Source organism: Nerophis ophidion, linkage group LG04 (assembly GCF_033978795.1).
Source record: "Nerophis ophidion isolate RoL-2023_Sa linkage group LG04, RoL_Noph_v1.0, whole genome shotgun sequence".
In the NCBI taxonomy this organism is placed as follows: domain Eukaryota; kingdom Metazoa; phylum Chordata; class Actinopteri; order Syngnathiformes; family Syngnathidae; genus Nerophis; species Nerophis ophidion.
This window is the reverse complement of record NC_084614.1, coordinates 48,562,003-48,581,496: the sequence shown is the minus strand read 5'-3', so window position 1 is coordinate 48,581,496 and position 19,494 is coordinate 48,562,003. Positions and strand designations below refer to the sequence as shown.

Genomic DNA, 19,494 nt, shown 5'->3' with positions numbered 1-19,494 from the left:
CAAAGACGTGTTCTTGTCTCACATAATGGTTGTGAACAATAGGCAGAATCCCCCCCAAAATGTGCAGTTTACCTTTAAGGCATCCGTTAGACCAGTATTAAATGAATGTTTGTTTATGTGTGCTGTGATTGGCTGCTGCCCATCCAGGACGATGGAACCCCGCCTCTTGCCCAAAGCTAGCATAGACTCCAGCTGACCCTGATGACCAGCAGTAACCCTAACCCAAGTGCACTACAAAGTAACATAGTACCTTATTATTTGTCATGTAACTTTATCATCTAGAGAAAAAGTACAAATACAAACGAATGACAACCAATAGGAATATTTCTTTTTTTTAATTATTTGTTTTCTAACAGGGACAAAAAGAGTAGGAATATTTCATGACTTAATAAAATAGATTTCTTTCATTCTTTGGTTTTTACATGTACTTTTCAAATATTCTACAAGTGGTTTCAAAAGAATTGCAGGGTTTCGGAGTGTAGGTAGAAAAATATATGGTAAAAGCTTCATGTCATATATAAACAGTATACAGTAAATATACTGTAAATAAAAAGGATATATTGCATTAAGTCTGTACTGCACACAGAGTATGAAAGATGCAAAATGTAGGGTTAGACATGTAAAATGTGGTAGCATGTCTATTGAAAGCTGTGATTAAACTTAATTGTAGAAATCCTTTTCTGGAATTACTCAAATATTCCTTTGTAAGAAAAGCTGGTGAGGAAAAAGCATGAAAGTAGAAGAAGTGAGATCAGTACATGTGCAGATGTGGAGAAGTGGCTCCATCTCTCCACACGTACACTTTATCTGTGATGACAGTACGACAAAGAGGACAACTTCTCTCTCGCTGAAACCACAGAGCGATGCATTCTGCACAGAAAATGTGCTGAAACACAATAACAAACAATCAGAGTCAGTGCCTTTGTGTGTATACATAAATATACACACACACACATGTATGTATGTATGTATGTATGTATGTGTATATATATATATATATATATATATATATATATATATATATATATATATATATATATATATATATATAGATATAAATACATACACATATATATATATTTATACACATGTACAGTTGTGGTCAAAAGTTTACATACACTTGTAAAGAGCAATATCATGGCTGTCTTGAGTTTCCAATCATTTTTACAACTCTTTTTTTTTGTGATAGAGTGATTGGAGCACATACTTGTTGGTCACAAAAAACATTCATGAAGTTTGGTTCATTTAAAAATGTATTACGGGTCTACTGAAAATGTGACCAAATCTGCTGGGGAAAAAGTATACATACAGCAATGTTAATATTTGGTTACATTGACTACTCAGCTTTATCCACACGTTTAGACTTAGACTTCCTTTTTATTGTCATTCAAATTTGAACTTTACAGCACAGATAAGAACGAAATTTCGTTACATAAGCATGGTAGTGCAGGATAACAAAAGCAATAAGGTGCATATATGATTAAAAAATATATATAAATAATATATAAATATATATAAAAAATAAATATATATAAATAAATAGATTACTGTACAGATAAATATATTGCACTTTTTCACATGCGTCCACGTTTATGGATGTATGTTATATTGTCTTTTTTATTCCAGTGAGTTAATCCATTTTGGGGGGAGTTGAGGGGATAATTTATTCATGACGCGTTCAAGAGTCTTACGGCCTGAGGGAAGAAGCTTCGGAGGCTGCGGAACCTCTTTCTGGAGTCCAGCAGTGAAAACAGTCCTTGGTGGGGGTGGGAGGAGTCTTTGCAGATTTTCTGAGCCCTAGTCAGGCAGCGGCTTTTTGCGATCTCCTGGATAAGAGGAAGAGGAGCCCTGATGATCTTTTCCGCCGTCCTCACTAATCTCTGGAGAGACTTCCAGTCTGAGGCTTTGCAGGCTCCAGTCCAGACAGAGATGCTGTTGGTCAGCTGGCTCTCTATAGTGCCTCTGTAGAATGTGATGAGAATGGGGGGAGGGAGCTATGCTCTTTTCATCCGACCCAAAAAGTGCATGCGCTAATGAGCTTTTTTTTAACAAGAGCTCCGGTGTGTAGGGACCAAGTTATATTGTCAGTTATCTGCACCCCTAGAAACTTGGTGTTGCTTACCATCTCCACCGCTGTGCCGTTGATGTAGTGTGTAGCGTGGCTGGACTGGTGCTTCCTGATGTCAACAATGATCTCCTTGGTCTTGTAGACATTTAGGACCAGGTTCTTGGTTCTGCACCAGTTAACCAGATGTTTCACCCCCTCCCTGTAGTCCATGTCATTGTTGTCATGAATGAGGCTCACCACTGTCGTGTCGTCCGCATACTTCACAATGTGGTTAGTCGTGGACCTGGCGCGGCAGTCATGAGTCATCAACGTGAACAGCAGCGGACTCAGGACGCACCCCTGGGGGGAGCCGGTGCTCAGGGATATGGCACTGGAGGTGTTGTTGCCCACTCTCACAGATTGGGGTCTGTCTGTGGGGAAGTCTAGCAGCCAGTTGCATAGGGGGGTACTGAATCCAAGGGGGGCCAGTTTGCTCACCAAGTGATGGTGTTTAAGTGAGTACTTTAGGAAGAACATTCTAAAACCTTAATTCTAGCCTGATTTAGCCATTCCTTTAAACATTTTTGACGTGTGTTTGTTGGAACATTGTCCTGTTGTAACACCCAACTGCTCCCAAGACACAACCTCCGAGCTGATGATTTTAGTTTGTCCTGAAGAATTTGGAGGTAATCCTCCTTTTTCATTGTCCCATTTACTCTATGTAAAGCACCAATTCCATTGGCAGCAAAACAGGCCCAGAGCATAATACTACCCCCACCATGCTTGACAGTAGGTTTTGTGTTCCTGGGATTAAAGGCCTCACCTTTTCTCCTCCAAACATATTGCTGGGTATTGTGGCTAAACAGCTACATTTTTGTTTTATCTGACCACAGAACTTTCTTCCAGAAGGTCTTATCTTTGTCCATGTGATCAGCAGCAAACTTTGGACAAGCCCTAAAGGCCTACTGAAACCGACTACTACCGACCACGCAGTCTGATAGATTATATATCAATGATGAAATATTAACATTGCAACACATGTCAATACGGCTGGTTTAGTTTACTAAATTGCAATTTTAAATTTCCCACAAGTTTCTTGTTGAAAAGGTTGCGGAATGATGACGCGTACGCGTGACGTCACAGGCTGTCAGGAAATATTAGCGCTGCACCACTCGCGGCTAAAGTCGTCCGCTTTAACCACATAGTTACACAGTATTTTGGACATCTGTGTTGCTGAATCTTTTGCAATTTGTTCATTTAATAATGGAGACTATAAAAAACAATGCTGTTGGTGGAAAGCGGTGGATTGCTGCTGTCTTTAGCACCAAGACACAGCCGGTGTTTCTTTGTTTGTTGTGAAGCTTTAACACAGAGCGGTCAAGCGAACCTGTTTTCTCTACGTCATGTTTTCGGGTGGGGAAATTGTGATATATATCTTACCGGAAATAATAATTGGATTATTCATCGTCCTGCAGCAGCTGTTTAAAAGGCAGCTGTAAGCTTGGCTTCTCGGCTTCTCTCTTTGACACTTCGTGTTCACCGCAGCCATCCGACCTCAAGGAATGTCTTTACAATCTTTAAAATCTCACTAAAACACTAATAAAACAATAAGCAGATAAGGGATCTTCCAGAATTATCCTAGTAAATGTGTCTAATTACATCTGAAACGCTCACACTGCCGCCGCCCGGAGCAGTCGCTTTTTTTTCCTTTTTTTTTTCGCTAGTCCTTCACTATCAATATCCTAATTCACAAATCTTTCATTCTCGCTCAAATTAATGGGGAAATTGTCGCTTTCTCAGTCCAAATTGCTCTTCCTGCTGGTGGCTCCCATTAAAAACAATGTGAATATGTGTGGAGCCCTGCAACTCGTGACGTCACGCACACATAGGCAGGGCTTTTCTATTAGCGACCAAAAGTTGCGAACTTTATCGTCGATGTTCTCTACTGAATCCTTTCAGCAAAAATATGGCAATATCGCGAAATGATCCCGTATGACACAGAATGGACCTGCTAATCCTGTTTAAATAAGAAAATCTCATTTCAGTAGGCCTTTAGGGTGTCGCTTCTGGATCAAGGGCTTTCTTATTGCATGGTCGCCTCTCAGTCCATAGTGATGCAAAACACGATTGACTGTGGACACTGACACCTGTGCTCCAGTATCTTCAAATTCATTGCAGACCTGCTTTTTGGTGGTTCCCGGTTGACCCTTGATCCATCCATCCATCCATTTTCTACTGCTTGTCCCTTTCGGGATTGTGGGGGGTGCTGGAGCCTATCTCAGCTGCATACAGGCAGAAGGCAGCGTACACCCTGAACAAGTCGCCACCTCATCACAGGACCAACAGATAGACGGACAACATTCACACTCACATTCACACACTAGGGCCAATTTTGTGTTGCCAATCAACCTATCCCAACGTGTATGTCTTGATCATCCTGACCAATTTTCTCAAACCAGCAGGTGCTAGCTTGCGTTTTCTTCCTGATAGTGGCAGTGACAAACCTGTGCCACGCACTTTATACTTACGAACAATTGTCTGCACAGTTGCTCTTGGGACCTCACTCACATTAAGCTAAGAGGCCATGCCATTAAGCTAATTTGATTCGATTGTAACTTTTCTACATCACCAAAAATGATCATGTATGTTGCTGTATGTATACTTTTGACATGGCAGATTTGGTCACATTTTCAGTATACCCAAAATAAATTCATAAAAGAACCAAACTTCATGAATGTTTTTTGTAAAAAACAAGTATGTGCTCCAATCACTCTATCACAAAAATATAACAGTTGTAGAAATGATCTAAAACCCAAGACAGCCATGACATAATGTTCTTTACAAGTGCATGTAAACTTTTGACCACAACTGTACATACATGCATAATATATATATATATATATATATATATATATATATATATATATATATATATATGTATATATATATTAATATGTACACATTTTTTATTTTTACCTGGCAGAGCAGTGCTTGAGGCTCTTTGTAGTCTGCCTGACAGATGGAACACACGTCTCCTGCTTCCACGCACTGACTCCTTGTGGCCACTGTCCACGTATGCTAACACAAAACCACAAAAATACTTACACTTAACATAATATATATTTTTTAATTGTTCTGTGTGTATTTATTACACTTTGTATATAATTTCTTGAAAGCATCTTGTGTTTGTGTATTTTTTAGGAACACTACTTGTATAATTTTTTTACCAGTATATTATGTTTTATGTGGTCTTTTTAAAAACACTTTATAATGATCATTATTAAAAGTATTTTGCATTTTGTATGTATTATTTTCTGTATAATATAAAAAATCTTAACAATAATTTTTATCAATATTGTATGTTCAATGTGTATTATTTAGAAAATCTTTACATTAATCATATTCATCAATATTTTGTGTTTTATGTGTATTATTTAGAAACACATTACACTAATCATTTTCATCAATGTATTATGTGTATTCTTTTTAGAAACTCAAAACGCTTGATTTACTAAGATCCAAATACATTGTATTGAAAATTATTTATTGTGAGTGTACGTTGCATGTTCTTGATGCAGTTACATTTTTGACTATTTTCCTCTATTGCACACATGAAACATCAAAGTCATGCTGCGCGTGAAAAATGGAAAGTGTTAGGGCTGGGCGATATGGCCTTTTTTTAATATCTCAATATTTTTAGGCCATATTGAGATACACGATATAAATCTCCATATTTTGCCTTAGCCTTGAAATAACACTTGACACATATAATCACACCAGTATGATGATTCTATGTGTCTACATTAAAACATTCTTCTTCATACTGCATTATTATTAGGGGTGTAACGGTACACAAAAATTTCGGTTCGGTACGTACCTCACGGTTCGGTTCAATTTCGGTACAGTAAGAAAACAACAAAATATTAACTTTTTGTTTATATATTTACCAAATTTGTAAACAATGGCTTTATCCTTTAGACATTGGGAACACTATAATAATTCTGCCCACGTTAATCAACATTAAACTGCCTCAACTTGTTGCTCCGATTAAATAAAATGACAAAACTTTTCTGCTATATATAAATAGTGCAACATTAAACAGTTTCAAGTCAACTCATCATGCTTAATTTATTACAGCATTTGGGAAGCCTGTAGTTGATTTATATTATGTAAATGTTATATTTTTATCAACATGTGATAGCAAGGACCCAGCCATTCAAACTAGGCTGCTACATTAATAATGATTAATTTAACTATAGCTGAAAAAATATTACAATAGCAATAGGAAAGATTATTCATCCCTGAACACCATGGAGTTCATGTAGGCTTAATGATGCAGTTACATTTTTATATCACTAGGATACGCACGCACGCACGCGCGCGCACACACACACACACACACACACACACACACACACAAACACACACACACACACACACACACACACACACACACACACACACACACACACACACACACACACACACACACACACAGAAACTGCACAATGAGCTAACACTCACACCGCAAAATGAGCTAACGTTACGCTAAAAGTTAATTAGCCTTCACCTCAAGCCAGGACTGTGAGCAAGCTGAGCTGCAGTTTGTTTCTAGAACGTCATCTAGAACGTTGACTGGGAGGTGTTTATTATAATTTGGGGAGATTTCACTGCTCACCTGCTAAACACCTATCTGCTCGACGTTGAAGCACTGACTACATGCGCTCAGAATACGCACAGCTGATTGGTTGTTACCGCTCTGAATACGCACTGCTTATTGGCTGTTACCGCTATATATGTAACCAATCAGATGGTTGTGTGGGTGGGACAATGCTGGGTGCTGTGTAGGAGACAGAGGCAGAACGGAGCGGAGCAGCTTGTTAAGACTTTAGATTCATATGTTCGTGTGGAAACCCGTTCGGTACACCTCCGAACCAAACCGGAACCTCTGTACCGGAACCTCTGTACCGAAACGGTTTAATACAAATACACCCCTAATTAATATATGCTCATTTTAAACTTTCATGCAGAGAGGGAAATCATAACTAAGTCAATTGACCAAAACAGAATTTATTAAACAGTTATCAAGCAGTGGCAAAAACATTCATGTCATTTCAAAACAGAAAGTACAAGATTGTCAGACACATTTTAAAACAAGCTATTACTGCACTTTTGTGCATAATGTCACTAAGATGACATATCAAAACAACACTAAATTAAAGTTTACTTTTTGTACAGAATGCCACTAAATTAGTTTAAAACAAATAAAGTGCACTTTTGTGCATGATGTCACACAAGATATTTCAATAACTGTGAAATAAAAATGAGCTGCATAATAGGAAATCAAATAGTGTTTGTCCTTCGCTGTGTGGTAGATTATAGCGGATATTATCTCCTTTTGTTGTTGACAATTTTTTTCGTACAGTGTTGATCTGGAAATTTTTGCCATGGCATTTTGATGATGTGGGCGTGTAAACACTCTTCATTCTCTAGCAGGTGACTTTTCAAATGATGCTACAAATTAGCAATAATGCTACTTTTTGTAGCAACGCTTTTGCCCCACACTTGACAAATTATGGTTTTCTGTTCGACATATTCCCACTTGAAGCCAAACCACCGCCAGATGATGGACCCCCTGCTGTTTTTCTTGGGAATTATTCTTCCTTCATTTGTTACCAGATTCGCACCTTCTTTCTCTCGTATTACCGCTCGCACCACAGCTAACGTTACCCATGCTGCTACCTCTCTGCTCCGCGAGGGCATGTACGTATGTGACGTATGACGTGACAGTATGTGACGTATGTAAGGTGCGCTTGCTGTCTGTGACAATGAGAGACAACAAAGAGTGGGAAGAGCCTGTAGTGTAATACCAGCAGCTAAAAGCAACTGTGTGAGAACGTATACTCGAATATCAAAATAAAGTCATAGCGGCATAGCTCGGTTGGTAAAGCGGCCGTGCCAGCAACTTGAGGGTTGCAGGTTCGATTCCCGCTTCCGCCATCCTAGTCATTGCCGTTGGGTCCTTGGGCAAGACACTTTACCCACCTGCTCCCAGTGCCACCCACACTGGTTTAAATGTAACTTAGATATTGGGTTTCACTATGTAAAAGCGCTTAGAGTCACTAGAGAAAAGCGCTATATAAATATAATTCACTATATCGCACAGAGACAACCCCGCAATATATCGAGTATATCGATATTTTGCCCAGCGCTAGAAAGACTCTAAGTAAACTCTCAGAAGTGTTGACAACAATCAAATTAGTTTTACTGACCTTGTCCATTAGAAAGTTCCTGAGAGTTTTAAGCAGAGACGTCCACTGTCCGTACAATTCTAACAGCTGCAAAAGAAAAGAAGAAGATTTTAACCTTTTCAACAGAAAGATGAAAAGCAAAAGTCTTGTACCTTCATGATGAGGTAGAGCAAAGCCAACAGGACCCCCACGGTAAGCGCGGGTGGGCCATCGCTCTCTTGGTAGGTGACCAGGTAGCGGAACCAAAGAGGAACAGGAGTCAAGGCCTGGTAGATCTGACCCAGCTCTTCTGTCATCAGTAGCCAGCGTCCCTGCGGACAAACAAAAGTTAGATGAAACACAAAAGTTGAAACAAGTTAGGGTTCTTGTCATATTATTCAAACACTCAGCAGAGGAACTTCAAACTTGTGTTTCAGATAAAAATCACACTTCTTTCCAACCAGAAAATAAAACAATATAGCATATTGTCTTTCAAAAGAACCAATTGAAACAAATGTTTGCATTTCTCAGTTACAAATTCTGTTGAATAAAAGGTTTAATAGTTACTGGCGTTCACAGGTGTCTGGTACACATGTACAGCACACAAGCATTCACGCACAGCAGGCGCACATGGATTGACTGGCATGCACGCACGCAGATGCAACAATTGTAGTTTTCAGGACGGAAGTACTGCATAATTGTATCACACAGCCGAGTGTTTGTGTTACAAGTAGTTGGTCGGGGAGGACATGGCGAAGTTGAGAGAGTGGCCGTGCCAGCAATCTGAGGGTTACTGGTTCAATCTCCACCTTCTACTATCCTAGTCACGTCCGTTGTGTCCTTGGGCAAGACACTTCACCCTTGCTCCTGATGGGTCCTGGTTAGCGCCTTGCATGGCAGCTGCTGCCATCAGTGTGTGAATGGGTGAATGTGGAAATACTGTCAAAGCGCTTTGGGCTCCTTAAAAAGGGGTAGAAAAGCGCTAAACAAGTACAACCCATTTACCATTTAGTCATCAAAACACCTGGTGCTAGCGGGGTGTATAATATAGCCTGAAAGAGTCATAGATGCATAGCATTCTGGGTAATTGTTATGTTACGTATACAATGTGTTACAGTGCGGATGTTCTCCAGAAATGTGTTTGTCATTCTTGTTTGCTGTGGGTTCACAGTGTGGTTCATATTAGTAAGAGTGTTAAAATTGTTTATATCACAACCTTCAGTGTACTCTGTGTCACCAAGTATGCCTTGCAGTCGTGTACGTGTATCTGCGGAAGCCACATACAACATGTTACTGTACTGGCAAGCTGTCTGTACATGTTGTAGAAGGCGTCAAAGGCAATGGCTTCATGGCACGCCCTTATTACTGTTATATGGGTGACCACCAGCGGATATTCGCGAGAATGATTGCGGCTCCCTTTGTCTTCTTTCATTTGTGAAATGGGTCAAAATGGCTCTTTAAGTGGTAAAGGTTGCCGACCCCTGCCCTAGGGGTACTTAAAGGTATGCCAAGGGGTATGTGAGATTCTTTTAAATATTCTAAAAATAGCAACAATTAAAAAATCCTTTATAAATATATTTATTGAATAATAATTCAACAAAATATGAATGTAAGTTCATAAACTGTGAAAAAAAAAATACAACGATGCAGTGTTGACAGTTCGATTTTTTGTGGACATGTTCCATAAATATTAATGTTAAAGATTTCTATTTTTGTAAAGAAATGTTTGGAATTAAGTTCATGAATCCAGATGGATCTTTATTACAATCTCCACAGAGGGCGCTTTAAGTTGATGATTACTTCTATGTGTAGAAATCTTTTTTTATAATGGAATCACTTGTTTATTTTTCAACAAGTGTTCAGTTATTTTTATATCTTTTTTTCCAAATAGTTCAAGAAAGACCACTACAAATAAGCAATATTTTGCACTGTTATACTATTTAATAAATCAGAAACTGATGACATAGTGCTGTATTTTATTTTTTTATCTCTTTTTTTCAACCCAAAATGCTTTGCTGTGATTAGAGGGTACTTGATTTAAAAAATGTTCACAGGGGTACATCACTGAAAAATGGTGAGAACCACTGCCTTAAATAATCTGCCATATAATATAACCAATTTCACACAAGAGGGCAGTAGACTCAGTGTTAAAGGTACACACAACAGTGAAGATTAGGGTTGAGTATTGTAGCTATTTTCCTAAATCCAGGGTCTTTGCACGTCAAATTTAAGACTTTATTTAAGACCATCTTCAAAATAATTGAAGACCATTTCACATCCATACGGACAAAAATACAACGACAAAGTAAAATCAGAGTTTCAGAATAAATTTAATTAAATTAATTCATTCACTACTGCTCTTTCACATTGGAAAACAAAATGGTTAAACAAACTAAATGGGGCGGTATAGTTCGCTTGGTAGAGCGGCCGTGCCAGCAACTTGAGGGTTGCAGGTTCGATCGCCGCTTCCGCCATCCTAGTCACTGCCGTTGTGTCCTTGAGCAAGACACTTTACCCACCTGCTCCCAGTGCCACCCACAGTGGTTTGAATATAAGTTAGATATTGGGTTTCACTATGTAAAAGCGCTGTGAGTCACTAGAGGAAAGCGCTATATAAATATAATTCACTTCCCTTCACTAAATATACCAAGAGCTTCTCTAGTGTAAACTAATTGAAATTTTTTTTAGCAAACATCCATCCATCAATTTTCTACCGCTTGTCCCATTCAGGGTGGCAAGGGGTTCGGTCTGGAGCCTATCTCAGCTGCATCCGGGAGGAAGGCGGTGTACACCCAGGACAAGTCGCCACCTCATAAATTAGCAAACATGGTAACAGCCACTTTTCAGATTTGCCATATAACTGTTTCCTTGCAAAAGGTGCAATGTGCGTCATATCAAGTATTTTCATCAGCAATGGAAGGATAAAGCACAACAATATATTGTCTGCGAAAGGGACAGTTAGCATCTCTGCTAAAGCTAAATGGTTAACTTTGACAATGTTTTTTTCGATTGCCAGAAGTTACTAAACTGATTTTTAAAAATCTACAGTTATACTCTATCTGCAAAAAGTTGTGAAAAACAGTGTGTGCAGACAGAGTGACTGTCTAAAAAGAAGGCCATTATGGCTTATAAGCCTCAAAGAGAATTTGGATGTGAATAATTCAAATGTGCTCCACTCATTTTGTATCTGGCATGTATGGATAATTTTTTACCTGTTTTTTTGTGACTTTTTTTTTTTAAAACATATTGGTAATCAACAAGTTTTCATTTAGGCATGACAAGATCACATTGGCTAATCTCCATTGCTTTCCTCATCCCACAATAAGATGAGTGTAAACACGAAACACTTTTAATGTTGGTTGCTGAATAAACTTGGAAAAAGAAAAGATTAGGCATTAGAAGCTGACCCGAAATTTTTGGAACAAATAATATAAGAGAATTAGGTTATTTTAAATAGTTGTAATGCTGAGTACACTACTAGCATGGATAAATTAGTGTGTGCTTACTGTATGTAATAGTATGATTTCCCAGGTAAACATCTCATATTGACACAAACCGGATTGTGCACTTTAACATGATCATTCCATTAACTTTCACCGCCATGAAGGAACTCTCTTGAAGGAATCAATAAAGTACTATCTATCTATCTATCTATCTATCTATCTATGTTTATAAATGCTTCCCTCCTCGATAGCTGCACATCTGTGTACTTAACACTTTATACGTTTCCATCCACCAGCTTCAACCATGAACCATGATCGTTCAGGAGAAACAAATTGTTTAACTTTTACTTCCATCCATCTTATGCAAGTAATTCGGCTTTGTTGTGGGCTTATGTTAAGTTTTCACCGCTGCTATGCTAACTAAGCTGTCAACACACAGCTGTGCATGCACAGCAATAGCTGGTGCTGTTCGATACATTCTGACCGGGCAACACAGTTAGTTCCGCTGTGTAGTTACGTTATAGTGTCCTCAAAATCAAAACATTTCAACGCGAGACTAAAGTTTATGCATGTTTTAAATAAAAGGAACGTCAATAGATTTTTAAGACCTTACAAAATTGTATTTAAGACCTTTTATGAGATTTTAGGACAATTTTAGACATTTAAATTTAAATGATTGGATTTAAGATATTTTTAGACTTTTTAAGACCCTGCGGATACCCTGTAAATCCATTTAATTTAAATTCATAAAGTTTTAAATCGATTTGAATCGATCTGCACTTAAATAATGAAAATGACTTAACTAGGTTGGTGAGAGATAAACCAATGCAACCTGCCATCCGGTTTGACAAGTGAGCGATTCGGCTGTGTCGTTAGCAACCTCTGCTATCAATAAATAGCAGCGATGTATTTTTAGGTTAATCCAGCAAGTTTTCCCTGGCTGTGACTGGCAAGGTCTTCAAGAGTCCCCTCAAAAACAGTGCAGGGAAGACAAAACCAACGCCTTCCCTGTCAACAACACCTGAAACGATAAACTATGTTCCTTTGCCACCACATGCAGAGCGACTCCAGGCCTACAGACTTAACACACACCACAGGCCATGGCTACATATGCAGACTAACCCCCACCCCCCAACCTTGCCACCGCTTCACCCCAAATGGTATGAAGGACAGCGGAGGAGTACCTCTAGAGGCTGGCAGCTTCAGGTCGGAAGCCTGCCCCCTCCACTCCTGCTGCAAGTCTTATGGTTTCGGTGTTAAGATGTGTATATGTGCTTCTTAGCTATCACATTTTTTTTCTCGGCCCCAGTCTGTGCCGCCTCCCCCATTGAAGCCCAGTCAGAGATCAAGTCTATTTTACTCATCATACCCCAGCGTCTACCCTTTTTCCCCCGTCTTTTACGGGGTGTCGTAAGTGGCGATCCATGACCGTTGTAGTTCTGTTCCTGTGCAATGTTTCTCTAATCTTGAACAAGTTTATGGTGAAAATGAAATTGTGTTGTACTTGTGCAATGACAATAAAGAGCAAAGCATACCATAAGAAGTTTGACAAATTCATTGAACTAATCTTCATCAGTTCATGCTCACGGACTTAGATTGAACAAATCTAGTATGAGAAAGAGATGTACAACCCTACTCTCAACCCTGTTACAAAATACAAATATACTTTACTTTTCTCTTCACCATTAACAATTTTAAATAGTTTAAAGTTGAACTGTAAACAAGAGTTTTTCAAATGTATATTTTTGAAAAAATAAGTATTGTAAAATTCCATCACTGCTAATTGCGCTAAGGTATTGTTTCTTGAAGTGCAAAATAATAACAGTAAACATGTAAGTTATTTTTCTAGACACCGCTATTTTGTCAGCGCAATAAGACTGGATGTAAAACACACCAATTTTATTGTGAAGGCCAGAAGATTTCTGTTTTTCTTTTGAGCACCTAACAACAATGCTGAGTGTGGGGAGATGAAAATGTAAACAAATGTGCCTGTCAACTTATGGCTGCGGTCTTTTTTTAAAAAGACTTTAAACTATATCGGCAGTCACCTCTAAAGACAGTTTAGAGCTACGATTCTTTGATTAAATCGATTAATTTGATTAAAAAAAGCTTCCATTTATTTTTGGTTGCCTCGGTTGTTTAATAAGTATAACTAATAAATTCTGAAATTGCCTTAATTAGAGTAAGGATTCAACGTACGTTCAATCGCAGTGTGAACATTAATAATTTGCTAGAGTGGTAAATTTAAAACGAGACCACTATTTCAGTTTCGAGAACTTATATATTTTTTTACGAACGTTTATTTTCTTTGAATTTCTAATTTTTTCAAAATTTTCCCAAAAATTGTTGTTGGGACTGGGAGTAATTATTTAAATAATTTTGGGGTGAAAAAAAATAATACCGTGAAATGGGAGGGCAGAACCAGAGTGTAAGTGCCGTGCGAGCGCGTCAGGTTCCCACGGTTGAGGGGCACTTCCGCTTCCTCACCAGACGGATGTGGGAAGAAGGAAGAAAAGCTTCGATGCCTTATTGCTGTATATTTGCCTGCTTTTACGGTTAGTACTCGGTGAAAAAAAAACTGTGTTTATTTTCATAAAGTGAAATGTTTTATCACAAGTTTAATGAGCTTTGTTTCGTATTGTAAATGTAAAATTTTGAGAAAATACCTTTGACAAGTGCTTTGTTTGAAATGTGGCGGCAAACGGCCTAGTAGTAAAATGGTGGCCGCCATTCGCGGGACACATTATTGTGGAAACACACACACCTCAGAGAGAAGATAAGTTTACTTTGGCCCAGGCTACCTGATATATTAGTGTTGCTTGTTTCAAAAACAATGTATTGCGTTTACCTCCCCATAGGTACTGCATTTGGCGATGCAAGCAGTTTCACACTGGACTTAGACATAACACCAGAAAGTCATTGGTTCTCACCTGTGTTCTGTAGTTGGCTATGGAAGCAGGCAGAAGCAAAATAAGGCACTTGATCCCCATGAAAAAGAATTTGATAATAAAGTTGGTGATGCCGATGGCCCACAGAACCTCCCAGAATCCCAGCGGCTCAATAGTTGGATTGAGGAACACCATGCTGTTGGAGAGGAGCAAGGAGGTTAAATGCCAAATACAATAGATTCCATACTGCAATGCAATAAACAAACATTTTAGTGGTGTAACGGTGCGTTATCCTCAGGATTTAGTACCTACCTTGGTATTTAGGTTTTGGTTTTGTTCATTTTCATTACAGTAGGTGAACAAATTACGGAGCACAAAAAAGGTTAGCTTTTGTGTGAACATCTTATGAGTTTTAAAAGGAAATATGAAAAAACTGCAAACTGTTGGCAGGAAATTCTCCAATAAAAACAATTCTTAGGGTTTGTATACCGCCCGCAGGCCGTGTGCGGCTCGCCAGCATCCTTAAATCCGGCGTACCTGCTCTACGTCTTGAAACATTTTTTTAATATTATTAAAGTTTATCTATATTACTCTATTCTTCTGACCAACCTGACTTATTTCAATCAATGACAAAGTATATTAAATATCTACTTCATAAGCAAAGCATTGACTTATATGTAGCTGACCACACAACCTTTCCTGCCCATGGTGCAAATAATTTAAAACCAACACATCAAGTTTACATAAATGTGCCCCACAATCTCACCCGTCCACTGAACTAAGTGGACGTTAAAAAAAATGTCTAAAGCATCTACTTAATTCAAAATGACACCAATCTAAATCAACTAAAAAGCATGACTGGTAAAAGGCAAAACACTCTCTCTCCACACTTCCCAATGTTTGGCGCATTTTTCGGTGTTTGATGGTTTTGAATGATTAAACAATATTAAAAGAGAACTGCACTTTTTGGGGAAAAATGCCTATCGTTCACAATCATTATGAAAGACATGATAACAGATGTATTTTTTTAATACATTCTAAATATCAAATAAACGTAAATACAAATCTGCTTACAGCGGGGCCAAAGGGAGGTTCTCTATTCCGCCCATAAAATCCTATAACCATCCAAAAAGTGCCAACAATATTCCATTTACATTTAATCACTTGAATACTAACCAAGTATAAGTGATAATGTTATTATAAGCGGTAACGCAAACAAACTAGAGCGGTGCTGTGATCACCACCATGTGTCCCAATGTTTACATAATTCAGTGCTCAGCTGTTTACTCCTTTCCCTGCTCCTTGGAAGTGTATGCTAGATCATAAATCATGCATCTCACCTGGAAAATAGATGGCCCATGAAACAATACTACAAGCAGGTACACTTTGACAGCCATTTAGGACTCAGAACTGGCGAGAACGACGTGAAAAGACGCTTGGTCCCCCCGTCCCCTCAGCCCGTTTCTTTGCGAGGATTATGAGACATTCTTCATCTATATGGGAATATATGAACATTCCAGCAGCCTGTATTATAACGACAACAGACATTGTACAGTAAATAATGTTTTATTATGTTTGTTAGCTGTAACGAGGTCTGCAGTAATCAGTGATGAAGAAAAAAAATAAGCAAACGTGATTAGTTTTTCAAAGCTAATGCGACGTCTATGCTTAAAATATTCAAAATACACAAATATTAAATGCTGTGCTACTCGATAACATATATACGTGCATCTAAGTGCTGGGCGCTATATCGATATACTCGATATATCGCGGGTTTGTCTCTGTGCGATATAGAAAATGACTATATCGTGATATTCGAGTATTTGTTCTCAAACAGTTGCTTTTAGCTGCGGGCATCCCACTCTTTCTTGTCTCTCCTTCTCACTGAGACGTAAACAAGCGCACCTTCTTACATACGTCACGCCTGCAAAGTCACACGCCATCCCCGAGCAGAGAGGTGGCTACATGGGTAACATTAGCTGTGATGCAAACGGTGCGTTGCAAGTGGTAATACGAGACAAAAGGGTTTCAATCTTGTAACAAATGAAGGAAGAATGAATTCCAAAGAAAAACAGCATGGGGTGCATCGTCTGGCGGTGGTTTGGCTTCAAGCGGGAATATGTTAAATGGTCCCTAAATGGTCTGGCCCCACAATACCTGACCGAGCTTCTGCATCATCATACCTCGTCTGGAGCTTTAAGGTCAGCTGACCAACTGCTGTTGGCGGTCCCTAGATCCAGGCTAAAGACCAGAGGGGACAGAGCCTTTTCCGTTTGCCGCCCCTAAACTCTAGAACAGCCTTCCGCTTCAGATTAGGTCAGCCCAGAGCCTGGGGTTTTCAAAACCCTTCTTAAGACCTACCTTTGCTCGCTGGCCTTCGACCTGAGCTGAGTCTCCCCACTAGGCCACCTTTTCTAGTCCCACCCCCCCACCCCTTCTCTTTAGTTTTATTTTTTCTATTTGTCGCACTTTTTATTACTATGATTTTTATTTAGCAAATTTGGAACTTTTTAAATGACCCCTTTTACCGTATTGCTTTTTGCACTATTATGTTCAGCTCATTCTTTGTTTATGTTCTTTGTTTGTTTTCTGTTTCTGATGCTCTATGCTTTTTTTAACCTGTAAAGCACGTTGGTTCAATGTAAAAGTTGTTGTAAACGTGCTATATAAATAAAATTGACCTGACTTGACATGTTGAACAATTATGCGGCGAAAGCGTTGCTACAAAAAGTAGCAGCACTGCTATTTGATTTCCTATTCAAAGCTCATTTTTATTTGACACTTATTGAAATATCTTGTGTGACATCATGCACAAAAGTGCACTTTGTTTTAAACTATTGTAGTGGCGTTCTGTACAAAAAGTGCACTTTAATTTAGTGTTGTTTTGACAGTCATCTCCGTGACATCATGCACAAAAGTGCACTAATGTCTCTGACAATCTTGCACTTTCTGTTTTGGAATTAACATGAATATTGGTGCCACTGCTTAATAACTGCTTAATAAATACAGTTTCTGTCAATAGACTTACTTGCGACTTCCTTCTCTGCATGAAAGTTTAAAATGAGCATATATTAATGCAGTATGAAGAAGAATGTTTTAATGTAGACACAGAATCATCATACTGCTGTGATTATATGCAGCAAGTGTTAATTCAAGGCTAAGGAGATATATTGCGACATATTTCATGAATCGTGAGATGGCCCAAAAATATTGAGATATTAATGAAAGGCCATATCGCCCAGCCATACTTACATCATGTATAGAAAATCCCAATAGAGGTGTTTCTAAGTTTTTTTAAGGGCTTAATAGGCAGAATTGAGCGGACCACAAAGGCTCCTTTGTAAGCGGACTTTGATCGCATTTATTAAATATTTAGAATGATTGAAAAAAACAAAAAAAAACTTCCATCTTAATGTCTTTCATAATGATTGTGAACGATAGACGACATTCCTAAAAAGTACAGAAGTCGTCAGGAATGTAAACAAGGACAAAGGAGTCCAAATTTCACATACTCTTAATATTTAATGTTTTATATTTTATAATTAGTATTGTAGTGTGGTCACAGTTTTTGGCTGAACACCAAGACGATTAACCAGCAAGGTAAAGTGGATTTTATTTGTTATTTCTAATCATTGTAGCTACCTTGCAGGTAAATTTAAGGGAGTTTTGTGATTTCAAACTTTGAGTGCACCACTGTAGCTGAGATAGGCGCCAGTGCCCCCCGTGACCCCAAAAGGGAATAAGCTGTAGAAAATGGATGGATGGCTGGAGTGCACCACTGGGCAAGAGACAGTGTGTGTGCGCGTTGTCAGCACAGCTGTATAAGAGTTCAGCTAGTTGTTGTTGTTTTGACTTTATTTAATGGATAATTTTCCATCACCTCGTTATGTTTGTTTGATATACAGTACTATGTAGCGCTTTAAATTGTGATCAGAGTAGAGCTGAAATGATTCCTCGAGTAACTCAAATACTGGTAATTCGATTACAAAAAATATTCTAGGAATTTTCACTGCCTCAATCCGTAGTACATTTTTATACAGCATTTTGCGTTGTTTAGTAAACAGTAGTCAAGCTCACGTGTCGCACGTACTGTTTAGGTGTTGCACAGCGTGTTTACGTCACATATCATACATCACCTGCACTGCACAACACCGCTCTTTTAAATACGATTGAGTTTAGAAAACTTTTTTGCCGACATAACTCGCAATGGCAGACACCGCAGAAAGCAGCGGACAAGACCCATAGCAAAACGAGGGAATTAAGAAACAACAAAAGTTGTGTAAGGTGTGGGAACACTTGACACTAAAATCAAAGGAAAACGCAGTAGTGTGCAAACATTGCAAAGTGGAGATCGCATTATAGCACAAGCTCGATGCTGTAGCACCTGTTGAGAAAGCATCCGATTTGCAGGACGTCCGCAGACGAGGAAAGCCATCTATTATCAAATGTAAACCAAAAGTTGTGTTAGTAAAATAAATGTTATTCGGCTTCCTCCCACCTCCAAAGACATGCAACTGGGGATAGGTTGATTTGCAAACACTAAATTGGCCCTAGTGTGTGAATGTTGTCTGTCTATATGTGTTGGCCCTGCGATGAGGTGGCGACTTGTCCAGGGTGTACGCTGCCTTCCACCCGAATGCAGCTGAGATAGGCTCCAGCGACCCCCCGTGACCCCAAAAGGGACAAGCAGTAGAAAATGGATTGATCGATGGGCATTATGATAACCAGGATGTGTTCTCTCACTCCCGCAAAGTCATCAATGCCGCCAAAAGGTGTTGAAAGCTAATAATTCTATCTGAGCTGTCATGTTCAATTAGCCTTTCATTAGGAACCATGCGAAAGTAGTCGAGCAAAGGTATTCAGGTTATTCAAGTCATGCAACCACA

At 38.8% G+C, this 19,494-nt stretch overlaps 1 protein-coding gene across 3 annotated transcripts in view; it reads right to left on the bottom strand.

Moving 5' to 3' along the window:
- Positions 1-316: 316 nt before the first annotated feature.
- The window catches only part of rnft1 (ring finger protein, transmembrane 1), a 26,613-nt gene continuing 7,435 nt past the window's right edge, over positions 317-19,494 (bottom strand). For all 3 annotated transcript variants that reach the window (XM_061898203.1, XM_061898204.1, XM_061898206.1), the window contains exons 5-9: positions 14,651-14,804; positions 8,451-8,609; positions 8,320-8,385; positions 5,024-5,125; positions 317-886 (exon numbers count right to left, since the gene is read on the bottom strand). In XM_061898203.1, the coding sequence (XP_061754187.1) occupies positions 752-886; positions 5,024-5,125; positions 8,320-8,385; positions 8,451-8,609; positions 14,651-14,804 (616 nt within the window). In that variant the 3' untranslated portion in view covers positions 317-751. The remainder of the gene's footprint in view (positions 887-5,023; positions 5,126-8,319; positions 8,386-8,450; positions 8,610-14,650; positions 14,805-19,494) is intronic.